This window comes from Nilaparvata lugens, chromosome 2 (genome assembly GCF_014356525.2).
Source record: "Nilaparvata lugens isolate BPH chromosome 2, ASM1435652v1, whole genome shotgun sequence".
In the NCBI taxonomy this organism is placed as follows: domain Eukaryota; kingdom Metazoa; phylum Arthropoda; class Insecta; order Hemiptera; family Delphacidae; genus Nilaparvata; species Nilaparvata lugens.
In genome coordinates this window covers 4,275,502-4,299,094 of record NC_052505.1, presented here as the reverse complement: position 1 = coordinate 4,299,094, position 23,593 = coordinate 4,275,502, and the positions used below count along the sequence as shown (strand labels likewise).

Sequence of the window (23,593 nt, the reverse complement as noted above, 5' to 3'; positions counted from 1 at the left end):
AAACTTTCAACTTCATTTTATTCATACAAGTTGAATGAACTTGGAATATTTAACAACATCATTAGAAGCGGAGATTCATTCGCTATAAGTATGGAGAATTTTCAAGTTCTAGGTCAATCTTGAGGGCAATAAACGAATATTTATTTGAAGATACAGTGAATAAACTGTATGCTCAGTGTGGTTACTCCATCACATTTTTACTACAAGTGACGTCACGCTGGCGTTCCCCCCTCCACTTTGAATCTTACACCTGTGAGTGATCAACCTTCTGTCTACTAACGTTGGGTGTTATAAACCTCGGTTGGTGGCGATGACGCAATCTAGCTGGCTGGCCACTGCGAACACACTTCATGACCCCTACCGTTTTCATCTAAATACCGTGGTCATAAGTATTCCCAGAATGCAAGGACCATGTCAGACAATCATAAGACAATGAAAAAGGTTTACAAGTTAAAAAAAACTATTAGTAAATATACTAATATACTATTTAAAAGGAAGTACAGTCACACGTAACTCCAGTCAGTCTCAAAATATTCATTAACAGTGTACAAGCACTTAGAAATTAATAAATCTTTCAAACCCACTCAAATTGGCTGAGTGGCAGCTGCTTGAAATGGTCGGGAGTCCGACCAGAATCTTTCTTACTAGTAGTTCTGTGAACAGTAGACCTCACGCAGTATTCTCATATACAAGTACCTGATTGAAACTATAAACCTTATGGAAATACAGCAATAGACCGGCTTCTCCACACATCTGTGTAATCACTTGTCAGCTGATTTATGATGAATAATTCTATAGTCTGATTTTTACTCTAATATTGGCGTATGAAGGAGGCTCCTTTTTCCTTTTCCTTGAAATGCAAAATTTCCAAAAACCTAGTATATACGTCGACGCGCAATTAAAAATGGATCATACCTGTCAAATTTCATGAAAATCTATTACCGCGTTTCGCCGTAAATGCGCAACATATAAACATTTAAACGTTTAAACATTTAAACATTCAAACATTCAAACATTAAGAGAAATGCCAAACCGTCGACTTGAATCTAAGACCTCACTTCGCTCGGTCAATGAAAAGATACATTCTCAAAAATGTTCGATGTTTTTGAACGGGTTGTATTGTAGTCTGAATTGAATTGAATTGAATTTATTTCCAAATACAAAAAATATTTTTACAAACAAAATATTCATTAAATTACAATAGTTTTTGGCGTGACTGGAAGAAGAACCCTTGAGCTCCAGCCACGAGTTCTAAAAATAAGAAATACATTTTTTAACTAATAACAGCAGTACAAATGATACAATTCTGTTGATATATGGTAAATAATCTATTGATGTTGAATTTTATCAATAGTCAAGTACTTGATAAACAAAATATAGATACACAGAAAAATAATATAAAAATTGTCAAGTTCTAATAATTTTTAACAATTAATATTGCCAAAAATTGTTGATTTAGCCAACTCAATTCTCAATTTTAAAATAATAGTTCTGTTTTACCCAAGATCTTATTAATCTCAATTTGGTTTTTGTTATTTTATCCTTAATAAAGTCTTCCGGAATTTTATTTATTAGTGGCACTCCGCCGATAGGCAATGCTACAGGACCCGGACTGTAATATTAACTGTTCATTCTAGTTTAAAATAATCAATTATATTTTATTCGAAGTTGCTCACCTGTATGACTGCAGTCATCGACATACTCCTTGAGAGATCCGTCAGATGCGATCAGCTGTTCGTTGAATATGTGCGGGAACGGATCTGAGGTGCCCAGAGGGTCTGCGCATGACGTCACCCTTGTCCTGGCACTGTGGTCCTGGTTTGAGAACGATATGAACAGACTCAGCATTTCCTCCACTGTGCGACACTGATAGGCTGGGTTGCTGGGGTCAGCCCCATCTGGTAGTTTACTGAAAATTGAAATAATACTGTAATATACATCTTGAGAATTAATCTTCCATTCAAAAGATTTTTCAGGAAAACCGTTTATGTTCGTTTTCACCAAGCTTGTTCACGACATTTGAGCATGTTCAAATCAGGTACCATCATCAATACGGGAACGCGTCAACCAAGCTCCCCGTCAACTGAGCTCCTTTTAAAACCACTTTCGAGGGGATTGATTGACGGTGTCAACTGAGCTCCTGAGAGAGCTCAATGTGTGAATAAATAAAAAAGTAATGGGAAATACAGAAAGATAGGAGAACAACGTTGCCGATTTTCTGCCTTGTTAATGCCTTCTATGGAGGATAGCTGATACTGGTATATCTGATGTAATATCAACTGTTCATTCTTGTTTGTAGGAATATTATATCAGATAATATCGGTATCAGCTATCTCCTAGTAGGGCAGTGGCAAGGCAGGACATCGGTAATGCTATTCTCCTATCTTTCTCCACTGCCAGTATAACTTTGACCTCACAATAGAAGCTCGTTTCGGAATTGCTCCATCAGCTCTGATTGCCAGTATCAGTTGTTGATTATTATTTTTATTATTATTTTTATTTCATCCCAAACATCTGAATAATCAGACTGGGGATAAGTCAAAAAGAGCAACCTAAAGGAGGTTCTCAACACATATCATGATACATTAAAATACTGTAATGATACAATAGTCACATGAAATATTAATGAATATATATATATATATATACATACATACACATATATACATATATATATATATATATATATACATATACATACATACATACACATATACATACAGTATATATAAAAACGCAGTTAGTCAAGATTACCTATGTACAAGGACCTGGGAAGAATCAAAGACAAGGAACAATAATATATCACTCCTGCAGAAACTCATCCACAGAATAGTATGGCCTTTCAAGTAACAACCTCTTTAACATTCCTCTGAATCTTCGTAAGTCCGCCATGTCTCTAATATCCTGAGGTAATCTATTATATATTTTTGGGCCCATATATTGCGGAGATTTTTCAAACATGGCGGTTCTATGAGCAGCCACTGATAGGGAGGCTGAGTGCCTTGTATTGTAACTGTGGATTTCATTATTGCGGGTGAAGTTTGGTAGGTTTTTGTGAACGTATGAACAGATCTCCAAGATATACAGTGACGGCAGTGTAAGTATCCTGCTACTCAGGAATAGTTCTCGACAGGGATATTGGGGGGGCTTACCAAAAATAACTCTTAATGCTTTTTTCTGAGATCTAAATACTTGGATGAAGAATTTTGATCTTCCCCAAAGGGTTATGCCATACTTGAGGAAAGGAAAAAGATAACCGTAATATACCACCATTAGGGCTTTGAAGCTCAATGTGTTTTTGAGCACTCGCAGAGAGAAAATAGCCGAGTTAACCCTGGAGCATATTTTTTGAGTGTGTACTGACCAGTCCAATCTACTATCTAGTGTTACTCCTAGAAGATCAACAGCAACGCTCTGCTGGGGTACACTCAAATCGGCCAACTCATTAAAGTTTCTGGATGCAAAATGGGGGGGTTGGAAGGTAATGAACTTGGTCTTACTTGAGTTCATAGACAGACCATTTGCAGCAAACCATTTCTTGATATTCAGTAGCTCTTCCTGTGTTTGGGTGACTACAGCTCTCAAACTTGAATTAGTGATAATAGATGATGTGTCATCGGCATACTGAATAAGTGGCTTAGTAGAGCAAGATGACAGATCATTTACGTATATAATAAATAATGTGGGACCAAGGATGGAGCCCTGTGGTACACCAGCATTGATTACAGCCCATTTTGATTGATAATTTTTATTGTCATGGTTTATTAGGGTGGCCTGCATCCTCTCTTTCAAAAACGAATTGAACCACCACAGTTCCCTTCCCCGAATGCCATATTTTCTCAACTTTTCAACAAGAATATCATGATTTACGCAATCGAATGCTTTTGACAGATCGCATAGCACTCCACACACCTGCTGGGAGGCGTCTAAACTTGCCGACACAGTATTGAAAAATTTTATTAGAGCTGCTTCTGTATCAAGTCCCCTTAAGAAGCCAAATTGTGTTTTTGAGACTATATTATTCACTCTCATAAAATGAAGAATTTGTTCATTAGCTGCCTTCTCAAAAAGTTTGGAAAAGGCTGTGAGGATGGCAATGGGTCTGTAATTGTTCAAGTCCTCTTTGTCATCTTTCTTGAAAATAGGTCTTACCAGTGCATACTTCATTTTATGAGGGAACTCGCCAACAGTAAAAGACTGGTTGAGGATCCTGGACAAGGGTTCAGACAATATATCAGCAACCATCCTGAAAACTTTCACTGGAATTTCATCCCATCCAGCTGAATTTTTATTTTTAAGCGATTTAATGAGCACCTCCACTTGCTTGGGACTAAGAAGTTTAAATCTCATCCTAGAGCTGCAGTTACCTACCACGTTTCTTGTTGAAGCAAGCAGATTGTGAGTACTTCCAACACGGTTTGGAACATCGATGAAAAAACTGTTAAAATCCTCTGCTACTGAACTAGGATTGATTCTTGCTCTGGATGGGATTATACTTGCTTTATTCTTGTGCTTACCTAGCTCAAATTTCACTATGTCCCATGCGGCCTTTACTTTGTTGTTGGCTATCTCTAAGTACTTTTCATGATATTTCCTTTTGGCAAGTTTAATGACACTTTTGAATATTCTATTATACGATCTGTAATAATTTTTAAAGTTTTGATCCTGTGTTTCCATGTACAGTTTATGTAATTCTCTTTTCTTCCTACTTGACGTTACAATTCCAGCAGTAATCCAACCCTTTCTATTATTTTGTTTTATAGGAATGGCACAGAATGTTTCATTGAATATAGGCAGGAATTTTCCTAGAAAGCAATCAAAGTTCTCATTGACTGTGAGAGACTCATTGAAATCCCAATTTACAACAGAGAGCTTGTCTCTGAATACCTTGAAGTTGTTAATAGAGAAGTTTCTCATTTTCACACTTTTTCGAACTTTTGACTCAGGTGTGACTCTCTCTGACATGGGTAAAAACAACCCCTTATGGTCAGAGAACCCCATGCTGAGGACAATTCCGTTGCTGACTTCCACATCATTTTTAGAAAAGATATTGTCGATGCAGGTAGCAGAAATTGATGTTACTCTGGTTGGGGTGATGAAATTGGGGGATAAGGCATATGATGCAAAAATGTCAACCAAAGTTTTAGCATCATCGCTGTCACCAAGCAAGTCCACATTGAAGTCCGCTGCAAAAAAGACGTTTTCATACCTGACTCCAACACCGATGTGATGGAGGAAAGAGTCAAGTATTTCAAAAAATTCTCCTACATGCTCTTGTCTGGGGATCCTATAGAGGGATATTATTAGTACCTTAGGTCTGGTAAGCTCAATGCACGATGCCTCAAATACCTTTTCTTTATTAAATACATGTAAATCACCTCTAACTTTATATTTAACATCATTTCTCACGAGGATTGCTGAGCCGCCATGATTATCTACTGCCCTAGAGAAACTATCAGCACAAGAGAAACCAGGAATCGAGTTAAGTAGGCTGACATTTGAAGTGTTCAACCAGTGTTCATTAAGACATATTACGGGAATGAGTGTGTGGAATTCAGAAAGGAAGACTTGCAGATCATTTCTATTGCTTCTCATTCCACGGATATTGATATGTAGCAGATAAGGAATATCCTTCTTCAAGCTACTTGATGTGTCCCTGGGTTGCGGACCACTCAGGTGAGAGATCATGCCACTGCGCCCCCTCTCAGCCACTTCATTAAAAAAGTCTCCCTTACAGCAGTATTTCTGAATGGCACCCTATCTCTGATCAATTCTGAAAATCTGTTACACAAAATGTGTTTTCCTGACTTGTTTAAGTGTAGTCCATGCCTTGTGAAACCTCCCCTACTTAGTCTCTCATTAATGAAGCAGATTCCCAGGTTTTTGACATTCTTTCTTTCAATAGTGTTTATATATTTATGGATGAAATCATTTGCCCTGTCTATTGCCATGTTCAGTTCGGGTTTGTCAAATCGATTAGGAATGGTGGTCACAATCAAGTTGGTTCTTAGACTGATAGGGATCAGGTAATCCAAATTCTCTCTAAACCGGTCGAAGTTTTGGGATTCAGTGTCGTCAATGTCATTTGTACCTCCCATTACTATCAAGTAGTCCTTGGGTCCAAAATTTGATGTTTGTTTGTCCGCTCCATTTATCACCTGGCCAAACGTAGCATTTGGCTTATAAAAGACTTGTACATCAGAATTAGGGATTCGAGCTTTGACAATTTCACAGATATCGCGTCCATGACTATCAGCTAAGATAAGGATTTTGTTTTTTTCATTTTTTACTCGCTTTTTTTTCTCAGTTCTCGGTTCATCTTCCAGGTGTTCCTGCTCTGCAAAAATCGTTTTGATTGTTTTATTCGGTTTTCCGATTGGTTTTGTTGTTTTCGGTGAAATGCTATCAATGCAATTATTATCGTTGGATGATGCGTCTGATATGGAGTCAGCCAGTGAATTGTTTAGTATACTATAATAATTTTTTGTTGCAGTGATCATGGGATTAATGGCTTTGTAATTAGTAGCTGTGTCACCAGGAGAGTAGAAACCTCGGAGATTTTTTACCTCTATCTCGAATGATTTATTTTCGCTCCTCAAGGCAGTATTCTCAGCCTCCAAAACCTCAATGCTTATTTTCATCTGCTCTATCAACGTTTTATTCTCCATCAATTCCTTGTCAACATCGATTGAATGATCCACTACATCGCTCCATTGCTGTTTGAGTGTAGTTAAATCCTCCTTCAGTTTACTGTTTTCTTTTCTCAACAATACAATAGTTTCATCGTGATCGTCACATGAATGGCTTAAATCAGAATTCAAAGGAGGCGCAGATAAGTTCGGGGTGCTATGTAATTTAGATTCATTGAACATATTGGGAATGGCCGAGAAAATTTCAGCAGTGTCATTGAATGACTTTTCTAAAGCTACGACATTATCAGTAACCAGGCTACCTACTGAGTCATTCAAAGACAACTTAGATCCATTGGCAGTAGCATTCGGTGGATGATTATGGATAATTGTCAGATTTGACTCTAGAAAGTATGCGTGATCTGTTTTTACTGTACAAATGCACTTCTTATTCAGACAACGCCAAACTATATGACCCTGGGGTGTAGTTCTAGATTTCCTGAATTTATATCCATTATAAATCACCGCCAAGTTTCCCGTACTAGTTGTCGTCATTTGTAGCTTCATATCAAGTGCAAAAAAAAAACCTCTAACCAGATCAGAATGAAATTAGTATGGAAATTAAAAAGCCGTAATTCCAATAGCAGTACGGAATCAGAAGAGATGAAAAATTATTGCTTACGTTAAGAAAATATAAATTCAAATGAATGGGAAAATTCGTGAAAAAAAATTATAAAATATAAATCATTATTGAAAATATTTATGCTTAGTGATAAGAAAGAAATTATTTACTCGGATTTATTTTATTTTTCTTTTATATATTTTTTAAGAAGTTTTAATGAGAGATTAAATAATATTTTTCTCGGTATATTATAATTATTCTATAAGAAGGTTTTTATGAAGGAGAGGACAACAAGTTTGAATGGATAGAGATCAATTAAAAAGCTACAATCTATCAAGTAATGAAAAATTGGGAATGAGAGATTTTTGTAAAAGAGAAAATTCTACTTTAAGACAAAGTGATCAATTTAATAAACTGCCTCTAGTCATAGATGACTAGAAAGGAAAAGGAAATGATTTAGAAAGGAGAAGGAAATCTGATGAGAGCTATGCTGAATAAATGGGAACCGCTAAAATATATTAGCATTAATGCAAAGAAGAGTCAAAAAGGAGGAATTAGCTCTAGTGAATATTTTCAACAGAAAACAAGTCTTTAACTTCCAGTAAACACAGGCGAAAATTCGATGAAACAGTCTGTCCTCAAATCGCTCGTACCCCGTCTGGGTCCGGGCCAAGAGCGACTATAACAGGATGCAATGTTCACAAAACCTTACAGAGCAGCCTGCCGATTCCTCAGATCTGTTTCAAACCGTGTGCCAATAATTATAATTATCTATGATCATGTATAAGCTCTCCTCAACGAAATCAGGAAGTGGAAAGGGATGTGAAAATTTTTCATGAAACAGAAAAAGGAATGGTTTAAGAGACTAGAGAATTTAACAACGTTTTTAGTTTACTGATACAATTTCGCAGTTTATGGTAGGACAAGTTTAGAAAGATTACATTTACAGGAGAAAAATATTTAAAACGATTAAGTGGCAAATTTATCTGGGTTAAGAAGATTGCAGATTGATCAATTTATTTCTAGGAATAATTATTGGAAAAGTTCAGTCAAACGTAATCAAAGAGTTTAAGCTACTTATGTAAAGGCTAAGGAAAAAGTTGAAATACTAATGATATATGTTAAAATAATATTAGAGTTAAATTAATTTTTTAGATTTATAGATTATTGGAATATTGTTAATAATTTTAAAAATATACTTTCTAGGTTATGAAATGCTACCGAAAAACAATGAATAACATTAATCTCTACAGGAAGAATAAGAAACAGTCAAGCTTATCTTATCTGAGCAGAGCAGCTACGAAAACACTCCTTCTATCACCACGGCCTGAGCCGAACTCTCCTAAATGATTAGTGTGTACAATACATTACAAAAATCTTACTAGAAACCAACAAACACCAAACGCAAAAAATCTGGTGTGGCGCACTCACACAACTTTCCTTGCCGTTATGAAAATTGATCACCTGACGCTAGTGTTCCCGCGCATCTCAAGTCTACTATTCAAAGATTTGAGCCAGCTGGTGACAGGGCAATAACGCTGGAGACACACATGAGGTCTGCTATCTCTTCATAGTGAATGATTTAATAGAATCAACAATAATTTGCAATTTAATAATCACATTTTCTCGAATTTAAAGCTTATTTTCAATTTTAGGTGGAAATGTTACTGAACATTAATTGTAGAGATTTTCATGCTCAATCTACTCCACTTGATTTTTTTTTGTTTCAATTGTATCTGAAGCCTGATAATTGGGAATCTATCTGCATTGATGGGGCGGAGCTCCTGAAATTTTCACAGATATGGGACTTGTGGTAGTTGATAGAGCTTATCGATGACTATTTTAGGTATGGATTTGATCAAAATCGTTGGAGCCGTTTCCGAGAAAATCACGAAAAACCCTGTTTTTGACAACATTTCCGCCATTTTAGCCGCCATCTTGAATTGCATTTGATCGAAATTGTTCGTGTCGGATCCTTATAGTGAAAGGACCTTAAGTTCCAAATTTCAAGTCATTCCGTTAATTGAGAGATGAGATATCGTGTACACAGACGCACATACACTCATACACATACACACACACACACATAGACCAATACCCAAAAACCAGTTTTTTGGACTCAGGGGACCTTGAAACATATAGAAATTTAGAAATTGGGGTACCTTAATTTTTTTCGGAAAGCAATACTTTCCTTACCTATGGTAATAGGGCAAGGAAAGTAAAATCTGATTGGCAATTCCATCGCTTGGGGAATTGCTCATCCCAGAATTTGGAATCGGAAGCCGAGGTGAGAGCCTGTGACGATGCACGAGCTCCAACGTGATTATAGCATATCTTCTGATAAATACAACAAGTATTCCTTGATGAATTCCGAAATATTTCAAATGCTAAATGCTCCAGAAACATATTATCTGGATAGCCTGATAATCTGATCATGAATAAAGGGCAAGCCAATCGAAGCTTTTTTCATGCGTTTTCAGACTTATCGGCAGGGTAAGATGCTCTCCGATTGGCTGATTATCAGCTGATTCCCGAGCGCCACCCGAATCGGAGAGCTTACTGCCCTGCCATGCTTATGAAAACGCATGAAAAAACGTCTAATATGGTTTCGCCTTAACAGTGAAAAGTGTAGCGAGTCCTCATCAATCCAAAAAAATACGTACTGTGATGTATTTAGAATACCCTTGATCGTACTTGAAAGTCATGGTCAAGTCAAAATGTTTTTCGAATATCCCTGATCACACCTGAAACTGACGGTATTAATGGGACGCCGCCAACCTGTCTCCCCGACAATTAAACCCCACGCAATTTTGATCACAGGCGTCAGCCAATCCTCTGGCAAAATATACCATTGCCGTCAACTAGTCTCCCCTACTAGAACGAAGAAGCGACAACCAAACTCCCCGTCAACTGAGCTCCTTTTGAAATCACTTTCGAGGGGATTGAGAGAGGAGCTTGGCTGACGGGGAGCTTGGTTGTGGTCAGCGTCCGAGGAGCTTGGTTGACGTCTACGGTCCCGACAACCAGTCCCCTCTTAACCAGTAGGTGATTGGCTTCGGGGAGACTAGTTGACGCCAGCGTGAAGGAGGTTGGTTGTCGTCACCGAACCCTACAACCAAGCTCCTCGCACGCTCACGTTTGAGTGCCGGAGTTTTCGTGAGTACACTAACATACAGAGAGAGTCATATGTATAGGAACCCTTCATTAAATTGGACACTGTTGTAGATATAATATTGTAACTTTCAGGATAAGTTATTGGTCGAATACTCTACCTTTTGACGTACAACTGATTATCAACCCCTCATAAGGCGGTGACTTAAGGGGTTGTAACTCGAATATTTTGAATGTAAACACCCATTGCGTGGTACATCATTTTGAAGGCCTTCTTAAAACACGAGAGATGGCATCGATAAAAATATTCTATGATACCTCTAACCAGAATGGCGGCTGATTGAATTTTTAGTTTTTTAAGAAATGAGGGGTTGTAACTCAAATATTTTTATTGTAAACATCCATTGTGTGATACATCATTTTTGATGATACGTCAGTCTTAGTCGAGCAGCGGTGACGAGCGGACGTGTTTGTGGTGACAAGGAGTGAATTGTACTATTGTTTGCAGCTTATCTATTATTGAGTGTACTGACTTGTTTATCGTGACCGTCTACTCATCAAACTCGTATTCTGTTTAGCTCGCATATTATAGATACGTTTGAAATATGAATAACTGCAACGTTTGCCTCGGCAATTTCAGTGATGAAGACTCAATAATTTGTGCTTCGTGTAAACAAAAATGTCATTACATCTGCCACTATTTAACCGAAAAGAACTTCAAAAAACTTTCAAAGGATAATCGGAATAAATGGAAGTGCAGTGCTTGTAAACAGGTGTCTGTGTCACCAGGACAAGAAGAGAGTGAAATGGAAAATGATGTTTTAATGCGAAAATGACTGTTTTATTTGAACAGTTTTCAAAATCGTTGAAAAAGATATTGTTCAACAATTAGGGGAACTAACTCACTCAGTAAAATTTGTTTCGGATAGTTTTGATAGTTTCAAATCGGATATCGGAGAAATCAAAAAAGCTAATGAACAATTAATCACTGAAAACCAAAAATTGAAAGAAGAAGTGAAATTTCTTTCTAAGAGAAATGAAATATTAGAAGAATATACCAGGAGGGAAATTTATTATTACCGGTATACCTGCAACAAAGAACGAAAACATGGACGAAATCCTACAAGGCGTAGCCAGTGCTCTCCAAGTGTCTGATTTTTCATCAAACGAAATCAGCGTCGCTCACAGACTGCCATCCATGAACCGAGAGACTACACCGATGATTGTCGTCAGGTTCGTGAGAAGGAGTATGAGGGACAAATGGATGACGGCTTTCCAAACCATAAGCAGAGAAGATAGGAGCAGCCCCGGAATCGACGTGAAAAAAATCAACAGAAACCTGCCGAACGGACACTTCAGGCTAATGAATCAGCTGACTGCCAAGAGTGCTAAAGAACTGAAAGCCGCTCGTGAGTTAGCTAGGGAAAATGATTGGAAATTCGTCTGGTTTCGTGGTTCACAAATGTGCGCTAAGAAGTCGGAGGGCTCAACTGTATTCAAAGTCAAGGGACTGGACCATCTGAAAAAAGTTATCAACGGAGAGGAATAAAGTGTTGCTACAGGTTTGATTAAACATTTATTATGAATGATCTCACGCAATTTGTAGATAGTATTAACAGTGTTAGGGAATGTGAAAGTACCGATGAATACTTGAACTATATCCAGCCCCTTAATTATGAATTGAATATTTTTAGTTTAAATATAAGAAGTTTGAAAAGAATTTTGATCAAATTCTCATTATTTTGAACAGCATGAGAACAAAATTTGAGGTTCTAATTTTTACTGAAACCTGGACTTCTGAAGAAGAAAATCACTGTTAAACATTAATGGCTATAATTTATATATAAAAAGTAACTCCTTGAATCGTTCAGATGGAATTGTCATGTATGTAGCTAATAGTATTTCCTCGAAAAAATTGATAGTCCAAACGAATATCCTTCTTAGCTGTTGAGCTGCAAACTAAAAATAATAATATTTAGTAACATCCGTTTATAGATCTCCTAGTACAAGTATACCTTTATTTATAGAACAACTTGATAATTATATGAATGGTTCATGCTTTAATTTTGATTATTCATTAGTGATAGGTGATGTAAATATTGATTTGTTATGTAACTCTAAAAAAACGCATGATTATTTGTCTATTATGAGTTCGCATGGGTTTGAGTCCTTTGTCAATAGAAAAACTCGTCCTGCTTCAAATACTTGTTTAGACCATATTTTTTCTAAATCCAAACATAATGACTCATTAAAAACTGCTGTATTAGAAATGTCAATTACTGATCATTATGCGACTGCTCTTCACGCATCAATTAAAAAAGATGTTTGTTCTCGATCTAGTAAGCCATGTAAGTTTATTGAAGTGAGGAATGTTAATAAAGAAAAGTTGTTAGAGGAGAGTGCTTTAATGAATTGGGAGATTGACGCGAATAGAAGTATTGAAACATTAGTAAATGAATTTGTAAATAATGTAAAAACGTGCATCAGTAGAGCAACAGTTATTAAAAAGGTTAATTTAACTAAAAAACATTTGAAACCTTGGATGTCCAATGGAATTCTAAAGTCCATAACTATAAGAGATAGATTATATAAAAGATTGAAAAATGAACCATTAATGTAGAGCTGAGAAGGAAATTCCTGTCTTACAGAAATAGAATAGTAGATCTAATTAGAAAAGCAAAAGATTTATATTATCAATCAGAAATAAATAAAGCTCAAGGTGACCCTAAGAAGATATGGTCTGTGATAACGAGCAATTATTGGGGTAAATAAGAATTCACAATTACATGTAAATCAAGATCTTAATGCTTTGAATGACTATTTTGTGAATGTAGGTATAAATCAAGCGCAGGAAATTGATATACATGGACAGAATGAAGATCAATATTTGGAACAAACAATAGATATTGAAAATGCATTTAATTTCAATTTTGTTACTGAAACAGAAATCAAGGAAGTAATCAAAAGTTTGAATGATAATAAGGCACCTGGATGGGATAACATATCCAACAGCGTGCTAAAACTATTAACTGACACAATCTCTAAACCTCTTTCAGAAATTTTCAATTGTTGTTTTTCATCTGGATACTTTCCCTTGCATTTCAAGCATGCAAAAGTTATTCCTTTACACAAGGGGGGAGTAAAGAAATACCTCAAAATTATAGACCAATTAGCTTGCTAAGTTCTATTTCTAAAATTTTCGAAAAATTGGTAAAGAAAATTAGTTGAATATCTAGATGTTAATAAAATCCTTGACAAGAGGCAGTTTGGTTTCCAACAGGGTAGAAGCACAGATGATGCATTGGAGTCCTTAACTGAGACAATATACAATGGTTTCAAAACAAATAAAAAAACCTTGGTAATGTTTCTGGACCTGGCCAAGGCTTTTGACACAGTACCACATGATAAATGATCCAGAAACTATCTAATATTGGTATTCAAGGAATAGAGTTAGATTTCTTTGAAAGTTATCTAAGGGGTAGAAGCCAAATCGTTAGCTGTGGTGGTAGTAATAGTGAGATTAGAGATGTGACATGGGGTCTACCTCAAGGGACTGTATTGGGACCAGTTTTATTTTTGATCTATGTTAATAACCTGCCTAGTGTACTGGACTCAGTTGGGTCTAAGACAATTTGTTTTGCTGATGACACAGCACTTATCTTCCAAGAAGGTTCCTGGGAAGATGTTATCAAGCAAACAAAAGTGGGTTACTATAAGGTTTCTCAGTGGCTAAAATGTAATTATTTGAGACTAAATCTTGGTAAAACAAAATGTATGACCTTCAGTCCAACAACAAGAGGAGATCTAGAATGAACAGGCTTTGTTTGAATAATGCTTGTAACAGGTATCCATGTGATTCTTGCAATGAGGTTATTGAGAGTGTAAACAATTACAAGTATCTTGGTATTTTTGTTGATAAGCATCTACGCTGGTCACCTCAGATTAGCTACCTTTGTAGAAAATTAAGGGTGGTCAATTTAAAAATGTACATGCTTAGAAGTATTTTGAGTCTAAAATTACTAAAATCTGTTTATTTTGCTCTATTCCAATCCTTAGTTCAGTATGGTAATTCTATATGGGGAGGAACTTTTGATTCAACTTTAAAACCTCTATTTGTTTTACAAAAGTTAGTTATCAAAACAATAATGAGGTATCCGAGAGATTTCCCAAGTGTCACATTGTTTCAAAATTCCAATCTGTTCACTATAAGACAATTGTTCATTTTAAAGACTATTAGGAAACATGTGCTCAAATTAAAAAATATTCAAAATTTTCAAAGAGTAACTAGACAAGTCGCTCAAAACCTAATCACAATTGAAAGAGTTGATAGCACCCTATCCCGTAGAAGTATTTCATATTTGAGAAATAAACTCTATAATAAAGTTCCAAGAGGATGGTTGATAAAGAAGCCTAAAATAAAAGATTTCCATACCTGGGTGAAAGAAAATTATTTTTTCCTTAATGATTTGGTTTAATATTGATTGATGTTGTATGAATCTTAAATTCAGCTTTATGTATATCTTTTGATAAATGCAGCAAGTGTTCCTTGATGAATTCCGAAATATTTCAAATGCTAAATGCTCCAGAAACATATTATCTGGATAGCCTGATAATCTGATCATGAATAAAGGACAAGCCAATCGAAGCTTTTTTCATGCGTTTTCAGACTTATCGGCAGGGTAAGAAGCTCTCCGATTGGCTGATTATCAGCTGATTCCCGAGCGCCACCCGAATCGGAGAGCTTACTGCCCTGCCATGCGTATGAAAACGCATGAAAAAACGTCTAATATGGTTTCGCCTTAACAGTGGAAGTGTAGCGAGTCCTCATCAATCCAAAAAAATTTGTACTGTGATGTATTTAGAATACCCTTGATCGTACTTGAAAGTCATGGTCAAGTCAAAATGTTTTTCGAATATCCCTGATCACACCTGAAACTCACGGTATTAATGGGACGCCGCCAACCTGTCTCCCCGACAACTAAACCCCACGCAATTTTGATCACAGGCGTCAGCCAATCCTCTGGCAAAATATACCATTGCCGTCAACTAGTCTCCCCTACTAGAACGAAGAAGCGACAACCAAACTCCCCGTCAACTGAGCTCCTTTTGAAATCACTTTCGAGGGGATTGAGAGAGGAGCTTGGCTGACGGGGAGCTTGGTTGTCGTCAGCGTCCGAGGAGCTTGGTTGACGTCTACGGTCCCGACAACCAGTCCCCTCTTAACCAGTAGGTGATTGGCTTCGGGGAGACTAGTTGACGCCAGCGTGAAGGAGGTTGGTTGTCGTCACCGAACCCTACAACCAAGCTCCTCGCACGCTCACGTTTGAGTGCCGGAGTTTTCGTGAGTACACTAACATACAGAGAGAGTCATATGTATAGGAACCCTTCATTAAATTGGACACTGTTGTAGATATAATACTGTAACTTTCAGGATAAGTTATTGGTCGAATACTCTACCTTTTGACGTACAACTGATTATCAACCCTTCATAAGGGGGGTGACTTAAGGGTTGTAACTCGAATATTTTAAATGTAAACACCCATTGCGTGGTACATCATTTTGAAGGCCTTCTTAAAACACGAGAGATGGCATCGATAAAAATATTCTATGATACCTCTAACCAGAATGGCGGCTGATTGAATTTTTAGTTTTTTAAGAAATGAGGGGTTGTAACTCAAATATTTTTATTGTAAACATCCATTGTGTGATACATCATTTTGAAGGCCTTTCTAAAACAAGAAAGAAGACATCAAAAAAATGTTCTATGATACTTTTATCCAAAATGGCGGCTGATTGAACTTTATCAATTATTTCTTTAAAAACTGAAACTTTGATCACTCGTCACTTTTGAATAAAAGTAACATAGAAGATTTTATGACTCACTCTGTATATTTCATGCACTTACTCAATGGATTTCCTCGAATCACGCCTGGTATTGCCAGTCATTCATTGCGTTTTGATGAGTTATATCACATTTTTCAAGAACCAATAGTTCAATAGTTTAAACTTCACAAAGAGGTTCAGCTTAGATATTGGTTCATATTTTCAAGGCTCGCATTGCCCTTAGGCCGCTCCTGTAAGTACTTACATATATTATATACAATACAGGAATCACTTGTGAGACGTACAAACACTCATTCTGAAAATTCTTGCCAATTCAATTCAAAGAGATCTTGTTCATTTCATTTAATGTTTGCAGTGATAGAAGTGAGAACATTAACAAGCTTTTCTTCTAATAATCGAATTCATAGAATGTGGGAAACAGTGTCTGTGATTGTACTACTTCCCCGCCCGCTTCAAGCTGGTTTCAATGCCCAATAGGGGATCGACTGTCGGGGAGTTTGGTTGTCATTAGCGTGCGAGGAGCTTGGTTGACGTCACCGAACCCGACAAACAGACGCCTCACATCCAGTAGGGGATCAGCTGGCAAGGAGCTTGATTGTCGCCGACAACCAAGCACCTTCGTTCTAGGAGATCAGCTGTCGGGGAGACTAGTTGACGGCAATGGTATTTTTTGCCAGGGGATCGGCTGACGCCTGTAGTCAAAATTGCGAGGAGCTTAGTTGTCGGGGAGACAGGTTGACGGCGACCCATCAATACCGTGAGTTTCAAGTGTGATCAGGGATATTCAAATACATTTTGACTTGACCATGACTTTCAAATACTATCAAGGGTATTCAAAATACATCACAGTAAGGATTTGCTGGATTGATGAGGACTCGCTACATTCTCCACTGTTAAGGCGAAACCTATTAGACGTTTTTTCATGCGTTTTCAGACGAGTCGGCTGGGCAGGAAACTCTCCGATTGACTGATTGGGTTGGCGTTCGGGAATCAGCTGATAATCAGCCAATCGGAGAGCTTCTTACCCTGCCGATACATCTGAAAACCACTAATATGGTCTCGCCCTTACAGTGGAGAGAAGCAAGTCCTCAACAAATCCTTACTGGGATGCTGAATATTGAATACGCTTGATCGTACTTGAAACTCATGGTCAAGTCAAAATAGATTACTATTCTATGACATTCATGCAGACTGAGTTGTAAACAGAATTAAAGAAACAAGATATGTATCGTCATTGAACTTGAGATAAGTCGATTTGCCGTGCGGCATTATTCGAGACTCCATCATCATGTCAACCCTTAGGCAAGCCAACTACTACAGAATCAAGCTGGATTTGCAGTGTCACTACAGTGACAGTGACCAGTCAAAATATAATCCCCCATAAGTTCATATGGTATTATTCATACTCACTCGGCCGGGCTGAGTGGAAATACGATAGCACGTCCAGAAAGTAAGTTCCGTTTCAATTTATATCCGCTGCAGCGCTGCGATCGCAGTTCCGCACATGCGCGGTCAAACAATCACAGCAGATGCTTATTGCGAGACACTTCAGAAATTGCGCCGCGCAATACTGAATAAGCACCGAGGATTGCTGTCAAAAGGTGTTGTTTTTCTTCACGACAACGCACGACCACACACTGCAAATGTGACAAAAAACCTCCTACAGGGACGTGTTTGACTATCCTCCTTACAGCCCTCACCTCGCTCCTAGCGACTTTCATCTGTTCTTACATCTCAAGTCTTTCCTTGGCGGTCAACACTTCAACAATGACGACGAGCTGAAAGAAACTGTTTCCAACTGGTTGAAGAAACAGGCGGCAAATTTCTATGAAGAAGGTATACAAAAACTTGTGCCACAAATGTCTGCAAAATTTCGGTAGTTACGTGGAAAAGTAGTTTAAGAGTTGCAGAATTTTGTGCAATTAATAACTTTTCTGTATCTGTACACGATTTAATCTTATTACCAAACGGAACTTACTTTCTGGACCTACCACGTAGTCCGAGTAGAACTCGAGGTTATTCATATTTTCATATTTTTGTCTCTGTTGTGTGCGAAACCAGCTTGGAGATCTAACCAGGAGGCTGAAGAGAAGAGAGCCTTTTGAGCTAGTTTAATTAATTTGTGAATATGTATGCAGAATATTGTATAATTTTATACACGCCTCCTTAGAGCGAAACCATATTAGGCGTTTTCAGACGAGTCGGCAGAACAGGAAGCTTTTATTAGCTGACTAGCAGGTGACCCGTGCTCCGCAAGGGTCTCTTTGAAGCACTTGACGAACTGAAAACTCGGACGTACTGAAATCTTGAAGAACTGAAAATAGGCCTATAACCATCCTCGGTGAATCTATATGAAGTTTTTCAAGTTAATCAGCGACATTCTTGTATTTCCTACGTGTATAAGCCGATTCTTTTCTTCTATTATATTATAGACTAGGAGGTAACCCGTGCTCCATAATGTCTAATTGAAAACTTGACTAACTGAAAACTTGACCTACTAAAATTTTGAAGAATTTTAAATAAATTGAGAAATCTATATTCAAAATTTCAAGTTAATCAGTCCAGTAGTTCAGACGTGATGATAAGTTATTCGTGAATTTCCTATTCCATACGTGTATAAGCCGATTCTTTCCTTCATCATATTATAGAATTATCAGCTGATTCCCGAACGCCAACCCAATCAGAAAGCTTCCTTCCCTGTCGTCTGCAAACGCGCAATATGATCTCGCCGTAAGGAGGTGTGCTTACCCCATGAGTCTATCCTTGCCGACACCCCGTATGACCACAGCCTGCAGGTCGACGCGGCCGTCTAACGAGCAGTGCGGAGTGAGGCTGGTGAACAGCGAGGCCGGCTCCACCCACTTCTCGAGTGTCTCGAGCAGCGACGAGTGCCGGCCAATGGCCAGAGGCAGCCTGAGGCTGAGGGCGGCCGCCGCTCGGCCCAGCACTCGCAGGTCGCTCGTCACGTCCTGCAGACTCGCCGAGCGTGTGGAGCGCACTCGATATAGCAGGCTGGCCGTCTCCAGACCGGCCGCCACGATTGCACTGCTGTGGTAGTGCAGTTGGTGCTGGAAACAAACAAAATATTATCGACTAGCGGGTAATCCGTGCTTGCCCCCTGTGGGTTAGGGGAGCTTTGAGTCGATCATCGTACTGAAGAATGTGTTGAAAACCAGAATTGACCCACAGTATCCATGCTTGTCGTAGGAGGTGACTAAAATGGACCTCAAAGGCAACTCCAGAAGTTGCCTTGTCTTCAAACCCACGGGATCTGCCCCATCAGGGCAGTTTCGGAGGGGCAAAAAGAAAAACCCAACATACCAGAGATGGGTGAAACTCTAGGCACAAATGTGAGTCAAGAGGCTGAGTCGAGGGTGGCTGGCGCCAGGCGCCCTAGTGGCAGTTTGGCGTCCCCTCTCTCAGCGGAAGGACATACAAAAAGGCCAGGAGTGGAACTCTCGTAGGTCACGAGTTTGTGGGTGGAGAGGCAAAACTCACCACTGCTCAAAGAAGGGCGGTCATTTAGGCAAAACTTCTTGGGAGAGGTGAGGCTTTTGACCCTGTGAAGTTTCGGAGGGGCAAAAAAAACCCAAGAGACCAGTGATGGATGAAAAACCAGGCACAAATGTGGGTCAAGAGACTGAGTCAAGGGTGGCCGGGCGCCCTAGAGGCAACTTGGCCGCCCCTTCTTCAGCGGAAGGACCTACAAAGAAGGCCAGAAGTGGAATTCACGTAGGTCACGAAGACTAATCAGTCTGAAGAGACTGCCAAGCATATCACACTGGATTGCAACCAGATGATGAATGGAATGTTAGTATAGGGAAAAACTCCTGGTTCTTGTAAAGGACATAGGTATTGGTTTGTCTAACTAACATACTACTTGGGAACACAATAGCTTCGGTTGACGTGTGCGGTTCTTTGAGCCTTTGGATCCTTGAATCCGTCCCTTCAAAAACAATAAACAATTAACAATAAACCCGTGCTTTGTAGCGGATAAAATTTGGTGTTGTAATATAATGCAATCTCCTTATGTCCAGGAAACATAAAAAATGAATTATTATGTATTATTTTGTTCAAAATTACATGGACAATCTTTATAAGAGTTGAACATTTCCAGCAAAAAAATGAGTTTGATAGGTCTCAAACCACTACCTCCGTAAACAAAGACAAAGTGCATTCTGGTGACGTCAGCACAGGTAAGGCTCCTACACCAATAAAAACTTTAGCTGATATAGATCAGCTGAAATCAACAAATTTTTATTGGTGTAGGAGCCCTACCTATGCTGACGTCACCAGAATGCACTATGGCTTTGTTTACGGAGGTAGTGCTCGAACCATAGTTTTATTTATTCTAGTGGTTTGAATTAGCTCTTTTTTCTATTGACATGTTTGCTGTACCTAGTTGTTCAAACTCACTGCCGGCGCACAAGTTTTCTTTGCCGGTAGTGCCATTTTGTAAGTTAAAATTATCAATCTGTATTATAAAAAAAAACCCGCAACCTTTGATTCATGAACCGCGCGCGCTATCAACTAAGCTACGGAGTCACTTTGAGTATGCCCTGTTTGGTTGGGCTTTATAGTTGCGTAAACTTTGAATCACACATTGAATAAATTTGTTTCACCTATAAAATTACAATTAATTGATTAATAGCAATGAGAATAGGCTTATGGCCATCCTCAGAATCTTCATGTAAAATTGCAAGTTAATCAGTTCAATAGTTCAAACGTGATGATGCGTCTTTCGTGAATTTCCTATCGCATCTTGTGTAAGACGATTCTTTCCTCGGTTTTAATATTTTTTGAATAGTTTCTCATACAGAGTGGGTGAAAAGTCCGAGAACGGCTTAATATCTCATACACAAAAGTAATTTGATGGTGGGTGTGATTGGGGATCCTACTCAAATTGGAAATACCACTTTACTATGACTTTAAAAATCTGGTCTGCCATCTTGGATCCGCCATATTGAATGCAACTTTATTTTTTAAATAGTAAGGTTGTCATACGATACATGATTTCGATACAGAATTTCAAGTAAAAATGAATGGCAAAAACCGCACATCGATATCACACACCATTACTAAGATATTCACATTATTAATCAATACCATGCAAATCAGAAATGAAATACATAAGTGTTATTGATTAATAATGTGAATATCTTCAAAACGGTTTGAGATATCGATGTGCGGTTTTCACCATTAATTTTTTCTTTGAAATTCCGTATCAAAATCATGTATCTCATGACCACCTACCTCTTTGAAAAAATAAAGTTGCATTCATTGGTTGAGTTCAAAGCCACTGATCGGTGAGTGAACGATGAGATCGGTGAGTGAACGTGGCTCTGAACGATGTACTGTTTTGTCGTTGAACGATGCATAGACTCACATGCAGCGCTAGATTATTTGGAATTGAAATCGGCCATTGAGGGGACAGCCTGGAAGATTATTACATACTAAAGATCTTGAAGATTTTTGTGATCTATAATATTACAAAAAATATATATTATATAATATCTCTTGCTAAAATACCTCAATGGAACCTTTAATTTCAAGTAAGAGCTAGCATTGGGAAGGCATAGGTATTGTGCGTTTATACCTCTTCAAGGTCTTTGGTCTAACTGATAAGAAAAAAAAAGTCATATCCGGTTCGTTCACTGAACAGTTAATCATACTTTTCCACCGATGGAAAAGAACGTAAATAGAGTAGCTGAACGTAAACATACATGGCTGAATATGAGGTTGTTTACAAATAATGGACTCCATTATAATGTATTTGGGAGCAGAGAAATGCATGATTACATAAATTCAATAACATTTAAAATATTTTACAAAGCATTTAAAACTACTCCAATCACCTGATGGTTTTCCATTTTAATTGATTACAATGAAATAGGTTAAGTTCTAGTTTTGTTTACAAAATATGATCAACAAGGGAAACATCTGTCAGTCATGACTCATGAGCAACCGTTCAGCCACAGAATACACACAAAATGGAAGGTATCAATCTAACCAAGATTTGAGTGCACCAAGACCACGACACATGACTGCATCATCTTGTTAGAAATTAAAACTACTGCTGTATTACAATGCTACACTTTCTTTCAAGATGGCGGATTATGGCGACAAGATACTAGCCGACTTTCCAATCTGTGGTTCATCTGTGATCAGGTTTTTTACTGAACGTAAAAAAACCGATGGAATTGATCAGTGGCTTTGAACTCAACCAATATGGCGGATCCAGATGGCGGACCAGATTTTTAAAGTCATAGTGAAGTAGTATTTCAATTTGAGTAGGATCCCCAATCACACCCTTCATCAAATTACCTTTGCGTATGAGATATTAAGCCGTTCTCGGACTTTTCACCCACCCTGTATAATGATTTATATAATATGAAATTACAGGTTGATTGTCACGTATTTTGTTATCTCATGATGAGATATTAGTTTCTCACATGGTTGAGTTCAAAGCCACTGATCAATTCCATCGTTTTTTTTTACGTTCAGTAAAAAACCTGACCACAGATTAGTGATCACAGATGAACCACGGAACTGAAAGACGGCTAGTATCTTGACGCCATAATCCGCCATCTTGAAAGAAAGTGTAGCATTGTAATACAGCAGTAGATTCAATTTCTAACAAGATGATGCAGTCATGTGTCGTGGTCTTGGTGCACTCAAATCTTGGTTAGATTGATACCTTCCATTTTGTGTGTATTCTGTGGCTGAACGGTTGCTCATGAGTTATGACTGACACATGTTTCCCCTGTTGATCATAAATTTTGTAAACAAAACTAGAACTTAACCTATTTCATTGTAATCAATTAAAATGGAAAACCATCAGGTGATTGGAGTAGTTTTAAATGTTTTGTAAAATATTTTAAATGTTATTGAATTTATGTAATCATGCATTTCTCTGCTCCCAAATACATTATAATGGAGTCCATTATTTGTAAACAACCTCGTATTCAGCCATGGCTGTTTACGTTCAGCTACTCTATTTACGTTCTTTTCCATCGGTGGAAAAGTACGATCAACTGATCAGTGAACGAACCGGATATGACGTTTTTTTTCTTATCAGTAAGACCAAAGACCTTGTAGAGGTATAAACGCACAATACCTATGCCTTCCCAATGCTAGCTTTACTTGAAATTAAAGGTTCCATTGAGGTATTTTAGCGCGAGATATTATATAATATATATATTTTTGTAATATTATAGATCACAAAAATCTTTAAGATCTTTAGTATGTAATAATCTTCCAGGCTGTCCCCTTAATGGCCGATTTCAATTCCAAATAATCTAGCGCTGCATGTGAGTCTATGCATCGTTCAACGACAAAACAGTGCTTCGTTCAGAGCCACGTTCACTCACCGATCTCATCGTTCACT

At 37.9% G+C, this 23,593-nt stretch overlaps 1 protein-coding gene across 1 annotated transcript in view; it reads right to left on the bottom strand.

Annotated features, from left to right (window-relative positions):
* LOC111055234 (protein misato homolog 1) overlaps positions 1-23,593 on the bottom strand; it is a 47,585-nt gene that overhangs the window by 5,297 nt on the left and 18,695 nt on the right. Inside the window, exons 7-8 of the mRNA XM_039419966.1 lie at positions 18,955-19,274; positions 1,677-1,909 (exon numbers count right to left, since the gene is read on the bottom strand). Of these exons, the coding sequence (XP_039275900.1) occupies positions 1,677-1,909; positions 18,955-19,274 (553 nt within the window). The remainder of the gene's footprint in view (positions 1-1,676; positions 1,910-18,954; positions 19,275-23,593) is intronic.